This window comes from Gymnodraco acuticeps, unplaced genomic scaffold, assembly GCF_902827175.1.
Source record: "Gymnodraco acuticeps unplaced genomic scaffold, fGymAcu1.1, whole genome shotgun sequence".
Lineage (NCBI taxonomy): Eukaryota > Metazoa > Chordata > Actinopteri > Perciformes > Bathydraconidae > Gymnodraco > Gymnodraco acuticeps.
This window is the reverse complement of record NW_022992344.1, coordinates 1912687-1928150: the sequence shown is the minus strand read 5'-3', so window position 1 is coordinate 1928150 and position 15464 is coordinate 1912687. Positions and strand designations below refer to the sequence as shown.

General features: G+C 41.0%; 1 protein-coding gene across 1 annotated transcript in view; it reads right to left on the bottom strand.

The window, feature by feature from the left end:
* hdac4 (histone deacetylase 4) overlaps window positions 1-15464 on the bottom strand; it is a 200068-nt gene that overhangs the window by 158482 nt on the left and 26122 nt on the right. Inside the window, exon 2 of the mRNA XM_034208775.1 lies at window positions 687-951. Coding sequence (XP_034064666.1) covers window positions 687-708 — 22 coding nt within the window. The 5' untranslated portion in view covers window positions 709-951. The remainder of the gene's footprint in view (window positions 1-686; window positions 952-15464) is intronic.

Below are 15464 nucleotides of genomic sequence, written 5' to 3'. Positions count from 1 at the left end.
TAATTGTAACTGATGTATTGTGTCTTGGGGTTGTTTTATTAGAAATCGCAGGGGTAATGCATTGTATTGCTGCTGCCTTTGTGAATTGAAAATCGCAAAAATAAATCATATATAAAAAAAAGAATTCTGCTTCACTCTTTAACTAAACAACCGCGGATGTCTTGAAAGACTCTTTCGCTAAAGATTTTGAAGACATCCGCGTTCTTGTGACACGTAAATACTACGCTTCCTATGTTTTGGTGCGGACTGCGTTCACACCAGCAATGAACCGTTCCAGAGTTCGCAAGCAAGCGTTCCGAGACCAACTATTTTAGCGGACCAGAGTCCGGTTGTTTAGTTCACTTAAGAGGTCTCGGACTGTGTTCACACCGACCCAAATGAACCGCACCAAGCTGCTAAACGCACCAGGGTTCGATTCAACCGGACTATAAAAGGCTTGTGTGAACGCACCCTTAAGAAAAAAGGAGATTTTAGAGGGCATCATGGGACGAGGTCAAGCACACTGGGAAAGGTTACAAGTCTACATCCCTGAAACTATCTACGTAAATTCATAATTCCTATTGCCAAACCTAACTTTCCCTATTCCAATAGCAGAAGGCTTTTCAATGTCAAAGTAACTTCACATGCAGAGAACAGCACAAGAGCTCCACTTGTGAAATTCTACAATTTTTTTTCTCACATCTTACCTGATCGGCTTTGAGAGCTCATTGCTGTGGTTGTTGTTGCCGGGCAGACTTGACAGGTGAGGAGAGGTGAGTGGTGAGGGTGTCAGTGCACCTCCGTGGAGGCTGTAGTGACCACCATGTATTTCCCAGCCAAGATGGTGGTGGTGCCAGGCCAAGGGGGGACAGACAGAGAGCGGTTGTTTCTTAATGCTTCATCCCACTGAACCACAGGTGGAGAGCTCAGTGGTGTGTTGTGGCAGGATTCCTTCCAGTCAGGCTGTAAAAGCTGCAACAAAAAAATGTTTTTATATGCATGGGAAACTCCAGATAGAAGCTCATATACCAATTTAAAATCCTCCGAATCAGAATACTTCATGTATCCCTGCCCAGTGGCTGCCCAATGGATTTCACTGTGTGTGCAGTGCAGTGCTGTGTAAGTGTGTGACAATTTGATTGAAATGTCCCATTTCCATCTGTTGAAACTAAATTAACTATATTCTACAGTGAGTGATGTCATACTATTGTTAATTAGGTACTAACTGTGGCATGGCAACAAACACAGTTGAATAAACTTCTCAAGAGTTTGAATCTAAGTCACAAAATCTTGTCCTCAACAGCTTGCATGGTCAGCTGTGAAAGTCAGTGTCTTATTAAAAGGCTCTTCCCTGAAGATGAAATGCAAACAGAGGCTTTCTGAAGGCTGAGATTTACCTCAGAGACGATTGCAGAAGAAAACTTTTCATACTGTCTGGCGTGTTTGTGTGTTATGCAATCAAAACTGCAAGGAGTGTAAACACACACAGGGAAGCCTCTGGCTATTCAATCCTAACCAGCAGAAGCCGAAACTCACCTCTGTCACTTCTGACAGGTGTCAACAGAGCTGAACACAAACAAGAGCTGCAATCAGCCACTAGAAATACACAGGGGCCACAATAAAGTGCAAGTTTTCCCATTTTATAGCAATCCTAAATATAAATACACATAAGCCGCTTTCACACCGCAGGACTTGCCGTACTTTAGTGCCGGCACTAAAGTACCACGGCACAGAATCCGCCAGGGGGCTAGTGCCAATCGCATTCACACTGCAGTACTTTCCCTGAGGCAAGATTACGCTGACGTCACTTCGTCTTCTTCTTCTCTGGGTTTACTGGCAGGCCGCAAAACCACTTCACGGTGAGTAAAAAAAAAAACGAGAGAAGAAGAACTACACGGGGGGAGGGGGTATAAAGCCCACCCGCTGTATGAGGTGTTTGTTTACTTTCCGACCTCAGACATGATGGAGTTCATAAGGGTAATAAGGGTCATTTACAAATAAAATACCCCATTATAACAATGGACTTTATCTTTATGTATTTATTATATATTACCCCCTCAGGCTGATTTTGGAAAAGGACATTAACCCTTGTTTGGTGTTGTTCCCTTATTTATCTAAAACAAATGACATGATAAATTACTTGTGTTTATGTGTGTAAGACTTGTGTTTCTGCCCTGCCATTGCTGCACAAGGTTGCAACATCGTAGATCAATTCAACCACCGACACCTGTCTGCTCTCACATTCTTCTATTCTGCACATTTGGGGTGGGACACAATAAATAAAGCTTCGCCAGTTTGTTTGTTTTATTGCACAGTCAAGACATAACAATAACGGCATCACGCTGTTCCAGGTGTGTCGTATGCATGTAAATTGAAGTTAAATAAAAGTGTGAAATGTAAAATAAAGTGTAAGTAGTTTCAAAACAATGTAACAGTGGCTATATATATAGCAGCAGACACACCTTAGTGCAAGTTAGGTGTCAGTATTAAAAACAGTGGCAATATATATATATATATATATATAATAACAATAGAAAATCGTTACCACTCTTATTATTGTGGTCTTTAATTTTTTTATAGTCCTGCCTGAGTTTCTTTATTTTTACCCGGCATCCGTGTGCACTGTGCACGATTCTCAGCTCAAGTAGCTTTTGCGAACATCGCTCAAAACATTTGGAGTTGGGAACTGCTTTCTGTAGAAGCTGCTGCATCCCGTCCTCAGAGTAAATTGCCAGAAGCGCCGACACTTCCTCATCATTCCACCGCTCCGGTGTTGTAGTACGTGTGGTCATAACTGCTTTAAAGTACAAAAAACTACTCGCTCAGGTGTGGATGTGGATTTGTAGCGAGGAAAAAAATGGCTGCCTAACAAAAAAAATTCAGAGTCTAACGGGGCGTGGTTTGCAATTCGCCCAGCCAATAGAAATAGAATATAAATTGGCACTCTTTTATCACCAGGTTCGTACCACCTCTCTAGCAGGGACTGAAAATGGCCAAAAGAGTTCCGGGCACTGAGTAGTCCCGGCGGTGTGAACGTGACATTATTGGTACTAACGGAACTAAAGAACCAGGGAAAGTCCTGCGGTGTGAATGCGGCTATAGTCTCTTCTCTCTTGGCTGTCACGGCAACGTTAAAGCTGTTGAAATGAATTACTGGTAACGAATGAGTTCAATGGAAAATAGCAATGTATAGCCAAAGAAAATGTCACTGCAAGAATTCTCCAAGGTCTAACTTCTACTTCCAACATCTTACTAATCAGGTCATCAGAAACGGTCCAAAAGTGAATGGCATATTTAACAGAGGAGCAGCTTAGTCATCATTAGTGCTGGGCTGCGTGTTGTGGGAATATTACAAGTTCATACATACAGATACTGCAATTGCGACATGATTTGCGATATTGGAGGGAATGATAATTGTTTTAACATTATTCACATTATTATTAAAAAATAATAAAATTATCATGGTGTGTTTTCAATGTGGATCTTACCAAACAAGCTGTTTTATTAAGTGTGTAGAATATAATTTGTTAGCTTGCCTTGCACCACATGGCATCATTCAGGAAAATATTTTCACATATTTTGCCTATACCACTGGTTTGGATATTGCACTAATCCATAACATTCAGGTTAACTGTACAACAGAAATTATATTTGTAATGTTTTATTCTAGTCTAACATGAGCTCCAGTGTTGCCCTACCAGTTTCAATGGAGAGAAAAAAGTGCAAAAGCAGCAGAAAACAAACATTGGTGTGTTGCAGGGACACTACGCTTCGGAATTCAAACATGCAATTAATACTTTCATGAATGGGGGGGAATACTAAAAAAAAGGTTTGCTGAGGCATGAGGTGTTGCCGCGAGGTGTGCTACTCTCAGATTCCAGCCGGCTTTTTGTGTCAAAATAGTTGTCCGTCATAAGAATTAAAATGTGCTTTTACAGCTTGTCATACATTGTCAGCAATAACCTCAGGCCTTTAGTCATCTCACGGTGTCTGTTTGCCAAAAACTAACAAACAACTATAAGAGAAAAGTGCACCTTTTCTGACACTGCTCAGCTGTCAGATGTTTTTTCCTATTGAAAATTAATTTGTGAACCACATTACCGATATTTTTACTGCAAATTAAGTCAGCATTATACATGGTGGTGATGAGGACAGGCACTTCCTTATCAATACAACACTGTATATACTGTGTTATTTCTTATGATAATATAAATATTTGTTGTCAATGTAACTGTTCTATTGTTTTAATTATTTGTGTATTTTTTATTCGAATTCATTTCATTCTAAAATGGGGCGACGAATGGAGCAAAATTCCCAACTGTGTTTTTACAGCTTGTCAAACAATGTTAGCAATAACTTCAGGCCTTTAACCTCACTGTCTCTGGCAGAAATAAACAAACTAAAAGAAAAAAGTGCCTTTCTGAAACTATCAACCTGCAGTTTGTGGCACTAGTCAGCTGTCAGATGCTCTTTTTTCATTTTTATTCAGTATGATTTTCTTTTTCTAACCGTAGCAGCAATCCTATTAAAAATTAATCTCTAAATAATATTGCATGTATATTACTGCTGGGTACCATAAAACACACCACCTGCATCTCTCGGTGCGTCTTATTCCACCAACTGACACTTAAGATTGGATGAGATTTATTGTGCTCCTACAGCAGAGATTCTGAACCTGGAAACGTTAAATGGCGCTTGACAGGAAAACAGCTCTCAGGACTCGTTAATGGACTTCATTTCCCAAGCACTCCGAGCGCTGCCGGGAGTAATCACGACAGCATAAAAATAACATGTGGTCGGGCAGCGAGCAGTAAACAACAATTAAGAGACCCCTTGCGTTGCTCTAGAAATTAATCATTGAAAATGCACTTGTGCCAGCTTCAGCCTCTCAGCTCTAATTGACTCTGAATAATTCAGATGGAGCGGGATAAGCAGCAGCAACTGTATGCAATGGATTGACATGTGCCAGATTTTTCTTTTCTTATTGTACAAATAGTTGAGAAGTAACACTTTAAACTGTTATTTAACTCTTAATTGTTTTTGTATTATGATGTAATTTGTAACTTTATTAAATTACATATACATATTTTGGCAGTTTTTTGGGAGCTTTATTCTTATAAGTATCTTTAAAGTGAGCTATATTAGCATGTCAAAAAAAAAAATCGACTAGATTCGGTAGGAAATTAAAATCATTGCCTGTCAATGCAGACAGCACAGGAATGAAATATGGTGATCTTAACCATCGCTGGTACAAAGCGTCAAACTGAACCCGTCTTCCTTTAGTAGTCAGTGTAACACTGGTGACACGAGAGTAAACATGGGTAAGTAGGAGAAGCATGTGAGAGGGGAGAGAAGACAAAGTGATTTCCTATCGGCAGTAACACAACACTCTCTACTGCGTGTTCATGTTCGTGACCGCAGGACATCACATCAATCAGCTGTTGGCTGAATGGGGACAAGACGAGGAGGAGCGACACAAGGGGGATCATTTCTCTTGTTACGGAGCGCTGACAGCCCGGGCACAGCTAGAGGATGGTTGTGTAACACAGCAGCATCCACCTGTTGCCCTGACTCTGTTATCATCACCCCAAACCTGTCTGAACCAATCGGCTGTGTTCTCACTTGAATAAAGCAAATGACTCAGGCCCATTCCCAAACCGCCCCCTACACCCTACCCCTCCATTTGCACGTTCACGCGGACGGTCCGCCATATTGAGGGCTGTTCCAAAGCAACGAGTGTGGAGGGGGAGTGGGCTATCAAGCCCTCAACAGCGAGTCTGCAGCGGTGCTGACTTGAGACCGGTCTCTACCTGACCGGAGTCACGCTGTGTGTGTCCGTCAGGAAACACGCTGTTAACAAGTAGTTCCAGCAAACATCCACTGAAAAACTGCGATGTTAACAACCTCATGATAACCTCATATGTTTTTAACTTAGGATCATACCTGTGTTTAGTCTAGAAAAAGGTAAATGTGTGCATTTTATTATAAAGTTGTGTATATTTACAGACCGTTGCAAAAACTAAGAAGCTTATACACATCAGGTTTAAAACCAAAAGAGCTTTACAAAAAAGTAACACAATTAAAGATGTTTGGAGTTTTATTTGAGTTATTCATTTAAACTTTTTGTCAAAGAGATGCTGATTTGAAACCGTTGTTACATACAGTTACGGCATTTCCTGTTTCTGCCGGAGAGAGGGGAGGCCGTCCCAAAGCTTGCTGCTGTATTTACTCCCTCCATCCGACAGGAGGAGGAGCCTCGTTGAGCTGCGAGTGTGGCTACAGACGGAGTTCACTCCGTCACGGAGGGGTAGGGTCGAGGGAGTGGTTTGGGATTGGGCCTCAAATGAGTAGGGATGCTCTGATCGCCAATTTCGGGGCCGATCGCCGGAATCAGTATTGGCCGATACCGATCGCCGATCCGATCGAGTGGGCGGGGCCTAAATCGAAGATTTAAACATCACTTTAAATCTTCCATTTAAAGTGATGTTTAAAACTCAGTTAATGGGGCTCATTCACTGGAGCTTCCACAAACAACAATCAACTTAATTATTACATTCAAATGATGTACATTATTCAAGTTTACATTCACTTTGGATAATAATACGGGAGAAATGAGCGGAAGCGCTCTCTTTTCCTCTCTCCCTCTCTCTCTCCCCCTCTCTCTCTCTCTCCCGACAGCCTGTCAGTATCTCATGCCGCTCACTGATCCAGTAATGAATGAGTGACCCGACAGTGACCAATAAATATATTTATAACTAGTTTAGCTTGTTCCAGAGGTAGATAAAATAGCTAAGTGTGTTAGGTCTAACTCTTGTGTGTTTGGCTCCGCTCACCGGTACGTCACAGCGGGCGGAGCTGCAGGATTTCTGCTTCACACAAGTTGCATACCGCTATTTTACTGTCTTTTTCGGACACCTTCAAATAATGCCAGACCGGTGAAGCCATTTTGGCGAGCTTGTTTTGCCGCACACAGAGAAAAGTGTCATGTATTTTACGTCATGCGATCGGCTCTCGCGATTGGCTCTCGCGATTGGCATGTTTAGAGAGCACCGATCGATCGGTAGAGAGTGAGTATCGGCCGATATCGATCGGTGACCGATCGATCGGAGCATCCCTACAAATGAGGTAAGCATTTCGTTTTTGATGAGAGCGGTCGCACTTCTTTGATAACCATCACTTGAGTTGTGCAAAAATTCAAAAAGAATCGTCCAACTACGGACAAAACTGTAAATATTGTAATATACAGGTTATGTAAGTGAAGTACAATGTGCACATTTGTACTTTCTATATTTATATATATAAATAAATATCTATTTATTTTTTATTGTTTCTATTAAAAAATGTTTACTTTAACTTCATATGTTTAAATAGCTTTACTTTATTTGATCTTTTTATTGCATATTTTTTCTTTCACGAAACCTAATTTCCCCGGATAAATAAAGTGTTCTGAAATTGATTCTGTAATACAGAGCTTTGTTGGATGATTGTTTTGCATTTTAAAGCTTTGGAACAACATTCCTGTATGCTACAAAATAATGTTCCCATAAAACTAAACTGCATTCATAATTATGTTTCGAGGGGCGATTATATTTATCTCGGATAACATCACTAAGCCCTTGTTTAATGTTGTAAATTGATACAAAATCAAACGGACAAGCACGAAAACTACGTGGTAATGTTAAGGGAAACATATGGTTAGGCTTAAAGTAGGCAGACTTGTTGTGTCTTTGTATTTACAGGTGAGTAAATAAATGTAACATTTACCTTGTTTCATATGGGACATGAATAGCCGTCTCTTGGGCGAAAGTCCTGTTTTTGTTTGACTTATCTATTCACACCATATTTGTATCTATGCAGGCTTCTGTGGACTATGAATAGATCTGTTATACGTCAAACGCAAACACTTTCCGAGGGAAAACTCATTTGATGTGGTTTCTTTGTATGGGAACGTCATTTTTAGGAGGCCAGGATGGGTAAAAAACAATCACTTAACATTCAATGTTGAATGAAATTATGGCGGTTTACATCTGGTTCATGTTGTTTTTTTCCAGTTGTAGTTAAAATGTCAAAAAATACAAAATGGGGAAAGTGCAATCTGGCTGAAAATCCAATTTATTTGCATAATTTGCAAACGTTGCTAGTGGCAGACAAGCTGAAGGGTATAACCTTACCATTCCTTTGCAACCACAGATACAAAATATTCTTGACATGACAAAAACAACACCCATTTGATTGATATTACCATGAATACAACATTTGTATTCAAATTCTTATCAAGTCAAAACAACCTCACACCAGATTGCTTCATATTTCCTGGATTGTAGACACAAAGATGATGGTGTAGGAAAACAAATAAAGACAGACATTTGTCTTTTAAAAATGAACCCTTCAGGGTCTTGAGAAACCTTCCACATGTGGACTGAAGCAGCAGCTGGAAAACTTTCCCTCACACCAATAACATCCAACAGCTTCCATTGAACAGCTTATGTCTGCAGCTTTGTTAATCTCATCTATGAAAGCAAAGCAAGTGGAAAGGGCACATTAATGTACCAAAAGGCCATGTGGAGTAGAGTGAACTTTTGGCTGTCTAGAACCCAGACAGCCTAAACTTTAAAATATATGTTTAAAGTTTTAGGTTAGGGGAAAGTATGCTGGAGTGTGCCATGTTTCCTGTGAATGTGTGTGAGCATTCCTGTGAAACCTGGAGAGAACTGAGGGGTTGGGGATTAAAGTTGTTGGCATAAAATACGATGGCACACGATGATGACGCACTTGGAACCACCTCTGTCTGTTGTTATATAAATGTGAGCTAAGGAATCTTAACCTTCAGACACTTTATTTATAACTGGAGTCATATTAAAAGGACAAATGTGAAAATATGTTCAAATGGCACGTCACATTTGTGCCTTCTGTTTCTCGAAATGTGAGCACACAGCTACCTAATAAAAAGGAAACAGGTAATACACGCACGCACACACACACGTCTGTTGATGTTGAATGACTGAACATGCATGTGTTGTTACCGTGGCAACTTTTCTGAGTGGAATAAAAAGCAGGAAGTAGCATCTTTCCATGCAGTTTGCCAAGTACTGTGAAAGACAAAAGCCCACTCTACTTCCCCTTCTTTAGTACAAACGGTGTTTCAATGTTGCTCTCACTTTTTAACCCACTTTGGGAAATGTTGCTCAGCCTCGCCCATTTATATTATTTATTATCCACCTCAACATTAAGAAAAATTACATTCTGGCTTAAGAAGTTATTGAGAAGAGTTATTTGTTCATATTTCGTCTCTATATGAGAGCAGGCACTCTTTTTCTGGATGTGACAGAATTATGTATGCTCAAAATGTAAGGACATTTTACTTTTAATTCATTTTAATAATTACTTCTTCCGCTTCTTTATTCTTTTTTTTCTTCTTTGCTAATATATATATTTTTTTTTTTCTGTGTATGTTACTTCCATGTTACATAAACACAAAAATATACCGTAACTAGAAAATATAGTTTGAATTAAATAAACTACATGTATGGACAAACAGAGTCAATAAATATAAAGTAAAAAAACAAGAAGCGTAATGCAATGTGTGAAGCTGCTTCCACATGATCAGACAACCAAGTAACTCGATTTTTTACTGAGGGGAAAACTTACGGCTCACCCAAAAGCTTTGCGCTAAACTGCTCTAAGAAAACTCTGAGCCAGAGTTCAAAGTCTTTGACCTTTGACCTGCAGCATTTAGCTCCTCTCATTTGGACTCATCGCCTGACCTGAAATGATGAAGCGTGCTCGACTTTTGCTTTGCATATAACCTCCTCAGTATCAGACTTTGAAAGCAACATTTGCTCCATGACTTTGATTGTCAGACTCGAAAAGACTTTAAACAAACACAGGGTATCAAAATTAGCTTCAATAAAGTCGTTTCAGAAGACGTGTATGTGACAATCACATTATTTGCAAGTCAGAAAGACCTAGGAGGAGTTTGACAGTAATGACATCGTACTTCAGACAGGACGGATCATATAATCACAAGAAAAAACTCTTCTAGGAAGTCCATCCAGAAAAATAACTCGTAACATGCATGAAGCAAAACGAGTTAGTCTTAGAGTCTCATAACTCAACTATTGGAAGAGAATTCAGTATAATCTCTAACTGAAGTCCAACTTCCATATATATAGACTACGGTATATAATCTGTTTCCGGCTTTGAAATTAGTCTTATTTGTACATAATCATAAATAACGTGGATGGATGGCTTCTAAACTGTACACTATATTAGAGGTGTATACGTAATTCGTCCCGAAAATATTCGGTATGGGCCCTTCGGTACGAATATATCGTTAAACGAAAAAAATTGAGAACGTGAACAACTTTTTGGAAGTAATCTCAGGTGCTGCGTCGTAGCATTCAGAGTAATTTGCTCACATTGGGTCCAACGCATCATAGAGCGACCAAGTCATTTCATTGGACGAGAGGCATACTATGAGAGCTGGTCACAGGGATGCGTTCAAATCAAGCGGCAAACTCTGGGGAAGAGCCAGGACGCCAATACGGAAGTGCCACACACTGCAGTTCATATATTGGCCGATAGGGACTGACTGCAGAAAGGAGCAATTTCCATAGACCCCCATGTTAAAATGCCCAACTTTACAGCAGAAGAAAACATGTTTCTACCAAGCGGCAAACTCTGGGCCACTTCCGGGGTGCGAATCAGGAAGTGCCTCAAACTGCAGTTCATCTAGTGGCCAGTAGGAGCAGTCTGCAGAAGGGAGCAATTTCCATAGACCCCAATGTTAAAATGCCCAACTTTACAGCAGAAATAAACATGTTTACATTGTGGTTTCAAAACATTTTATTCTCAGTATAGTTAGATTCCCCCTTCCTGTCTATGGATCCTGGAGTGAATTTTTTCTCAACTCATCTGTTTAATTAATATTCAGTCTTAAAGTTATGCATACATTAGGGCGTGGTCACTTTGAGTGACAGCTCTGTCAAGTGACTGCTGCTGCGAGCTTCTTGTCTCTCTGCTAGCTGCTCCGTGAAGCTACAGGGACTCTGCCTGGTCAGTTCATCCAGGGAACACAACTTGAAGCCGGTCGTGGTTGTTTGTTCTTCATGCTTATATATCGGACTATTGTGACTCGCTCTGCGGTTAAAACAGACGGTGCATGAATGCGGTTTTGCGGTAAGTGAAATTCAAGTACTTTATTTATGTGTTAATGATTTTAATCAGCTACGTAATGAATGTTAAGGCTTGGGTTAGCGTGTAAGCGAGTGGTAGCTACATCGGTACCAACGATGCTAATAGTAGCCTCCAAGTTAAAATCATAGGCTATATATATAAAGGTTCAAATGAAATAGACAAGTGTTAAGCGTTAAGTGGGATAATACTGTCGAAGAAACGGCTTCTGTTTGAGGTTGATAAAAGAAGGTAATCCTTGTAACTTAGAGATATTTTATTATGTAGGTAGGAACTGTATGCATCGCTAAGGTTAATTTAAATTGGCTATGCTCAAGTATGTAGACAAGCTAACGTCGAAGTAGTGTATGTCAAATCAACCTCACAATAAGATGTGTATATTACAATTATTAATGTCATATTTCAAGATGATTACTTAGATATTACAATATGGTTGGTTGAGCTGGAGTTCATTATTGAGCTTACACGTTAACGTCACAGTCCTCTGAAGAACGAACCCAAACCTTGTTGTTTTTATTAATTGCATTACCAAATGGGTATCAAATAAACAGTAAGCATTGGTAACACAACTTCCAAAGTTAAAGTAAAATAAAAAGGACCCTGACCCGGACAATACACAATCCAACATGTTCAACAGAAGAGAATCAGTTATATTGTTTGTACACATGATACTTTACATATATATATCTGTTTGCCGTAACCTTCGTTCCCTCTCCCCCTCTACCTTTGCCTCATCGGTGCTCTCAGCCCTCCCTTCCTCTGACTCATTCCAACTCCTACCTCCAAACTCTGCTGCAGAAACTCTCCTCTCTACTCTCTCATCCTCTCTACTCTCTCATCCTCTCTACTCTCTCATCCTCTCTGGACTCTCTCTGTCCTCTCACATCTCGGCAGGCTCGTCAGTCCCCTCCTGCTCCCTGGCTAAATGATGCACTGCGTGCTAATAGAACCGTCCTTCGGGCAGCAGAGCGGAAATGGTGGAAATCCAAACACCGTGACGACCTCCTAACCTATCAGGCTCTCCTCTCCTCTTTCTCTGCTTCGATCTCTCAGGCAAAAAGCACTTTCTTTCAAGATAAGATCCAATCTTCCTATTCTAATCCCCAAAAACTATTTTCCATCTTCTCCTCCCTCCTGGACCCCCCCAAAGCCCCTTCCCCCTCCTCCCTTCTGTCAAGCGACTTTGTTAACTACTTTGAAAAAAAGGTTGATGCTATTCGCTCTTCTTTTTCTGACTCACCTCTACTCACCGCTGGGTCACCAGACCCTCCTTTCACCCACACACTGACCTCCTTTTCCCCTCTCTCTCCAAGTGAGGTTCTTACCCTCATTACCTCTGCCCGCCCTACCACCTGTCCTCTGGACCTCCTTCAGACTATCGCTCCTGATATTCTACCGTTTCTCACCCATTTCATCAACACTTCTCTAACTTCTGGTCACTTTCCAAACAGTCTCAAGGAGGCAAGAGTAAACCCTCTCCTAAAGAAACCCACTCTCAACCCGTCAGATGTTATAAACTACAGGCCTGTCTCTCTCCTCCCGTTCCTGTCTAAAACACTTGAACGCGCTGTCTTTAGACAACTCTCCTGCTATCTCCATCAGAACAACCTTCTGGATCCGCACCAGTCTGGTTTCAAGGCAGGTCACTCCACAGAAACTGCCCTCCTTGCTGTCACTGAGGAACTGCACACTGCTAAAGCAGCCTCCCTCTCCTCTGTCATCATCCTTTTGGACCTGTCTGCTGCATTCGACACGGTGAATCATCAGATCGCATTCTCCAAGCACTTGGAGTTTCAGGCTCTGCACTTTCCCTCCTCACCTCATACCTCAAAGACCGCACCTACAGGGTTACTTGGAGAGGGTCCGAGTCCGACCCTCGTCAATTAACTACAGGGGTCCCTCAGGGCTCTGTTCTTGGTCCCCTCCTCTTCTCCTTGTACACAAACTCGCTCGGATCAGTCATTAGCCTGCATGGTTTTTCATATCAATGCTACGCTGACGACACCCAATTAATTCTGTCCTTTCCCCGCTCAGAGACCCAGGTCGTCGCACGCATCTCTGCTCATCTAGCTGACATCTCTCAGTGGATGTCTGATCATCACCTCAAGCTCAACCTTGACAAGACTGAACTGCTTTTCCTTCCGGGAAAAGATTGTCCCACTCTTGACCTAACAATCAACATTGGCACCTCTGTTGTTTCCCCGACTCAGACTGCAAGGAATCTGGGTGTGACCCTAGATAACAACCTGTCCTTCACTGCAAACATAGCTGCTACAACCCGCTGCTGCAGATACACGCTTTACAACATCAGGAGGATGCGTCCCCAGCTGACCCAGAAAGCGACGCAGGTTCTGGTCCAGGCTCTCGTCATCTCACGACTAGACTACTGTAACTCCCTCCTGGCTGGTCTACCTGCATGTGCCATCCGAAATCTGCAGCTCATCCAGAATGCAGCTGCTCGCCTGGTCTTCAACCTTCCTAAATTCTCCCACACCACGCCGCTCCTCCGCTGCCTTCACTGGCTTCCGATAACTGCTAGAATCCACTTCAAGACAATGGTACTTGCGTACCATGCTGCGAATGGATCTGGCCCTTCCTACATCCAGGACATGGTTAAACCGTACACCCCAGCACGTGCACTCCGCTCTGCATCAACCAAACGGCTCGCTGCACCCTCGTTGCGAAGGGGACCCAAGTTCCCATCAGCAAAAACACGTGGGTTTGCTATCCTGGCTCCAAGATGGTGGAATGAGCTCCCCATTGACATCAGGACGGCAGATAGCTTACACACCTTCCGGCCTTACACACCTTCCGGCGCAGACTGAAAACTCATCTCTTTCGACTCCACTTCGAGCGATAGAACTATTAACAAAGCACTTATATACTAATAAAGGGCTGGCTTATCTAAAGCCAGTTAAGTAGCACTTGAAATATTGTTGCTCTATGAAGCCTGATGTACTTATATGATTCTGTTTTCTTCAAGTTTGTATTTTGTTGGTCGAACGCACTTATTGTAAGTCGCTTTGGAAAATAGCGTCAGCTAAATGCAATGTAATGTAATGTTTGTTTAAGGTGTCCAGGTGATGCAGACAGGCTGGACCAGAGAGTGAGAGACAGAACTGGACTCCTCACAGCAGTGAACTTCAGCACAGGTACAAAGACTCTTTTTTTCATACTGTACAAAGAATCAAGAAAGATATTGGTTTAAATAAATGAAGTATTGACTTTAATACACTGATATACGTTCCATTAAACAATACTAAATACTAGATCACCTACACATCAGTGAAGTTGAGGGGTTTTTCCATGCAAAAACTTACATTTAGATGTTAACAAGCAATATGATTTTGTCAGCTTTCTAATTTAATGTATTGAAGGCAAATATATTTAACACATAGTGAGAACTGCTACTATTTATCTCTCAATATTGTCTGTAAAAAAACGTGGTAAAAGTTATTCTTTCAGTGAGACAATAACAGTTAAATATTATTTTGATAACATATATTTCAATGTTGATGAACTTCATACTGTTCATTCATAATCTGATTGTCTTTGTAGCTCACTGTTGAAATAAAAAAAAACATTACAATTACAAAATAATTATATCTACAGCCCCTAAAAACACAAACACACCGCTTTCATAAATAACACACTTGTTCTGCAATAATATGTTTTATGTTTCCTGTAATTTTTGTTAGGAAAGGACATGCCTGAAAGACACGACATTTTCTCCTTCTCTGAGGGTCAAGAAGAACATCCAAGAGGAACATTAAAAGCTGATGTTATGAGATTTTAAGACCAGTACAGGACATTCACTAAGAAACTACTTGTATTGTGAAAACACAGTCACCTGATCGAATGCAGCTATTTCCACATCTACACTCCATCAGCTAATTATTTATATTTGCCTTGCTTTATGAGCTTCACATCACTTGTAAAGGTCACAAATAAATGGGGCCAATCTTCAGTCAGATGTGAATGTGTAATCTAACATTTTCAGTAAGAATAATGGACAAAATGAGTGCAAATACAAATACAATTTATTGAAATGTGAACCAAAAGTTAATCAAACATGTTTTAAAATAAAAAGCACATATGGACAGAAGGTGTAAACCTATTAAATGTATAAGTAAACACATTTAGTCAAATAAAGTGACAGACTAGGCCTGTGCAGTTGGTATCAGCTTTGCCCAGCATGGGCTCCTCCATCAGGCCTGGTCCTCCTCGCTGAGGAAAGACCCTCAGTCCTCTCCAAACCAACAGACAGGACGTCCATCACACGGAGGTTTCTC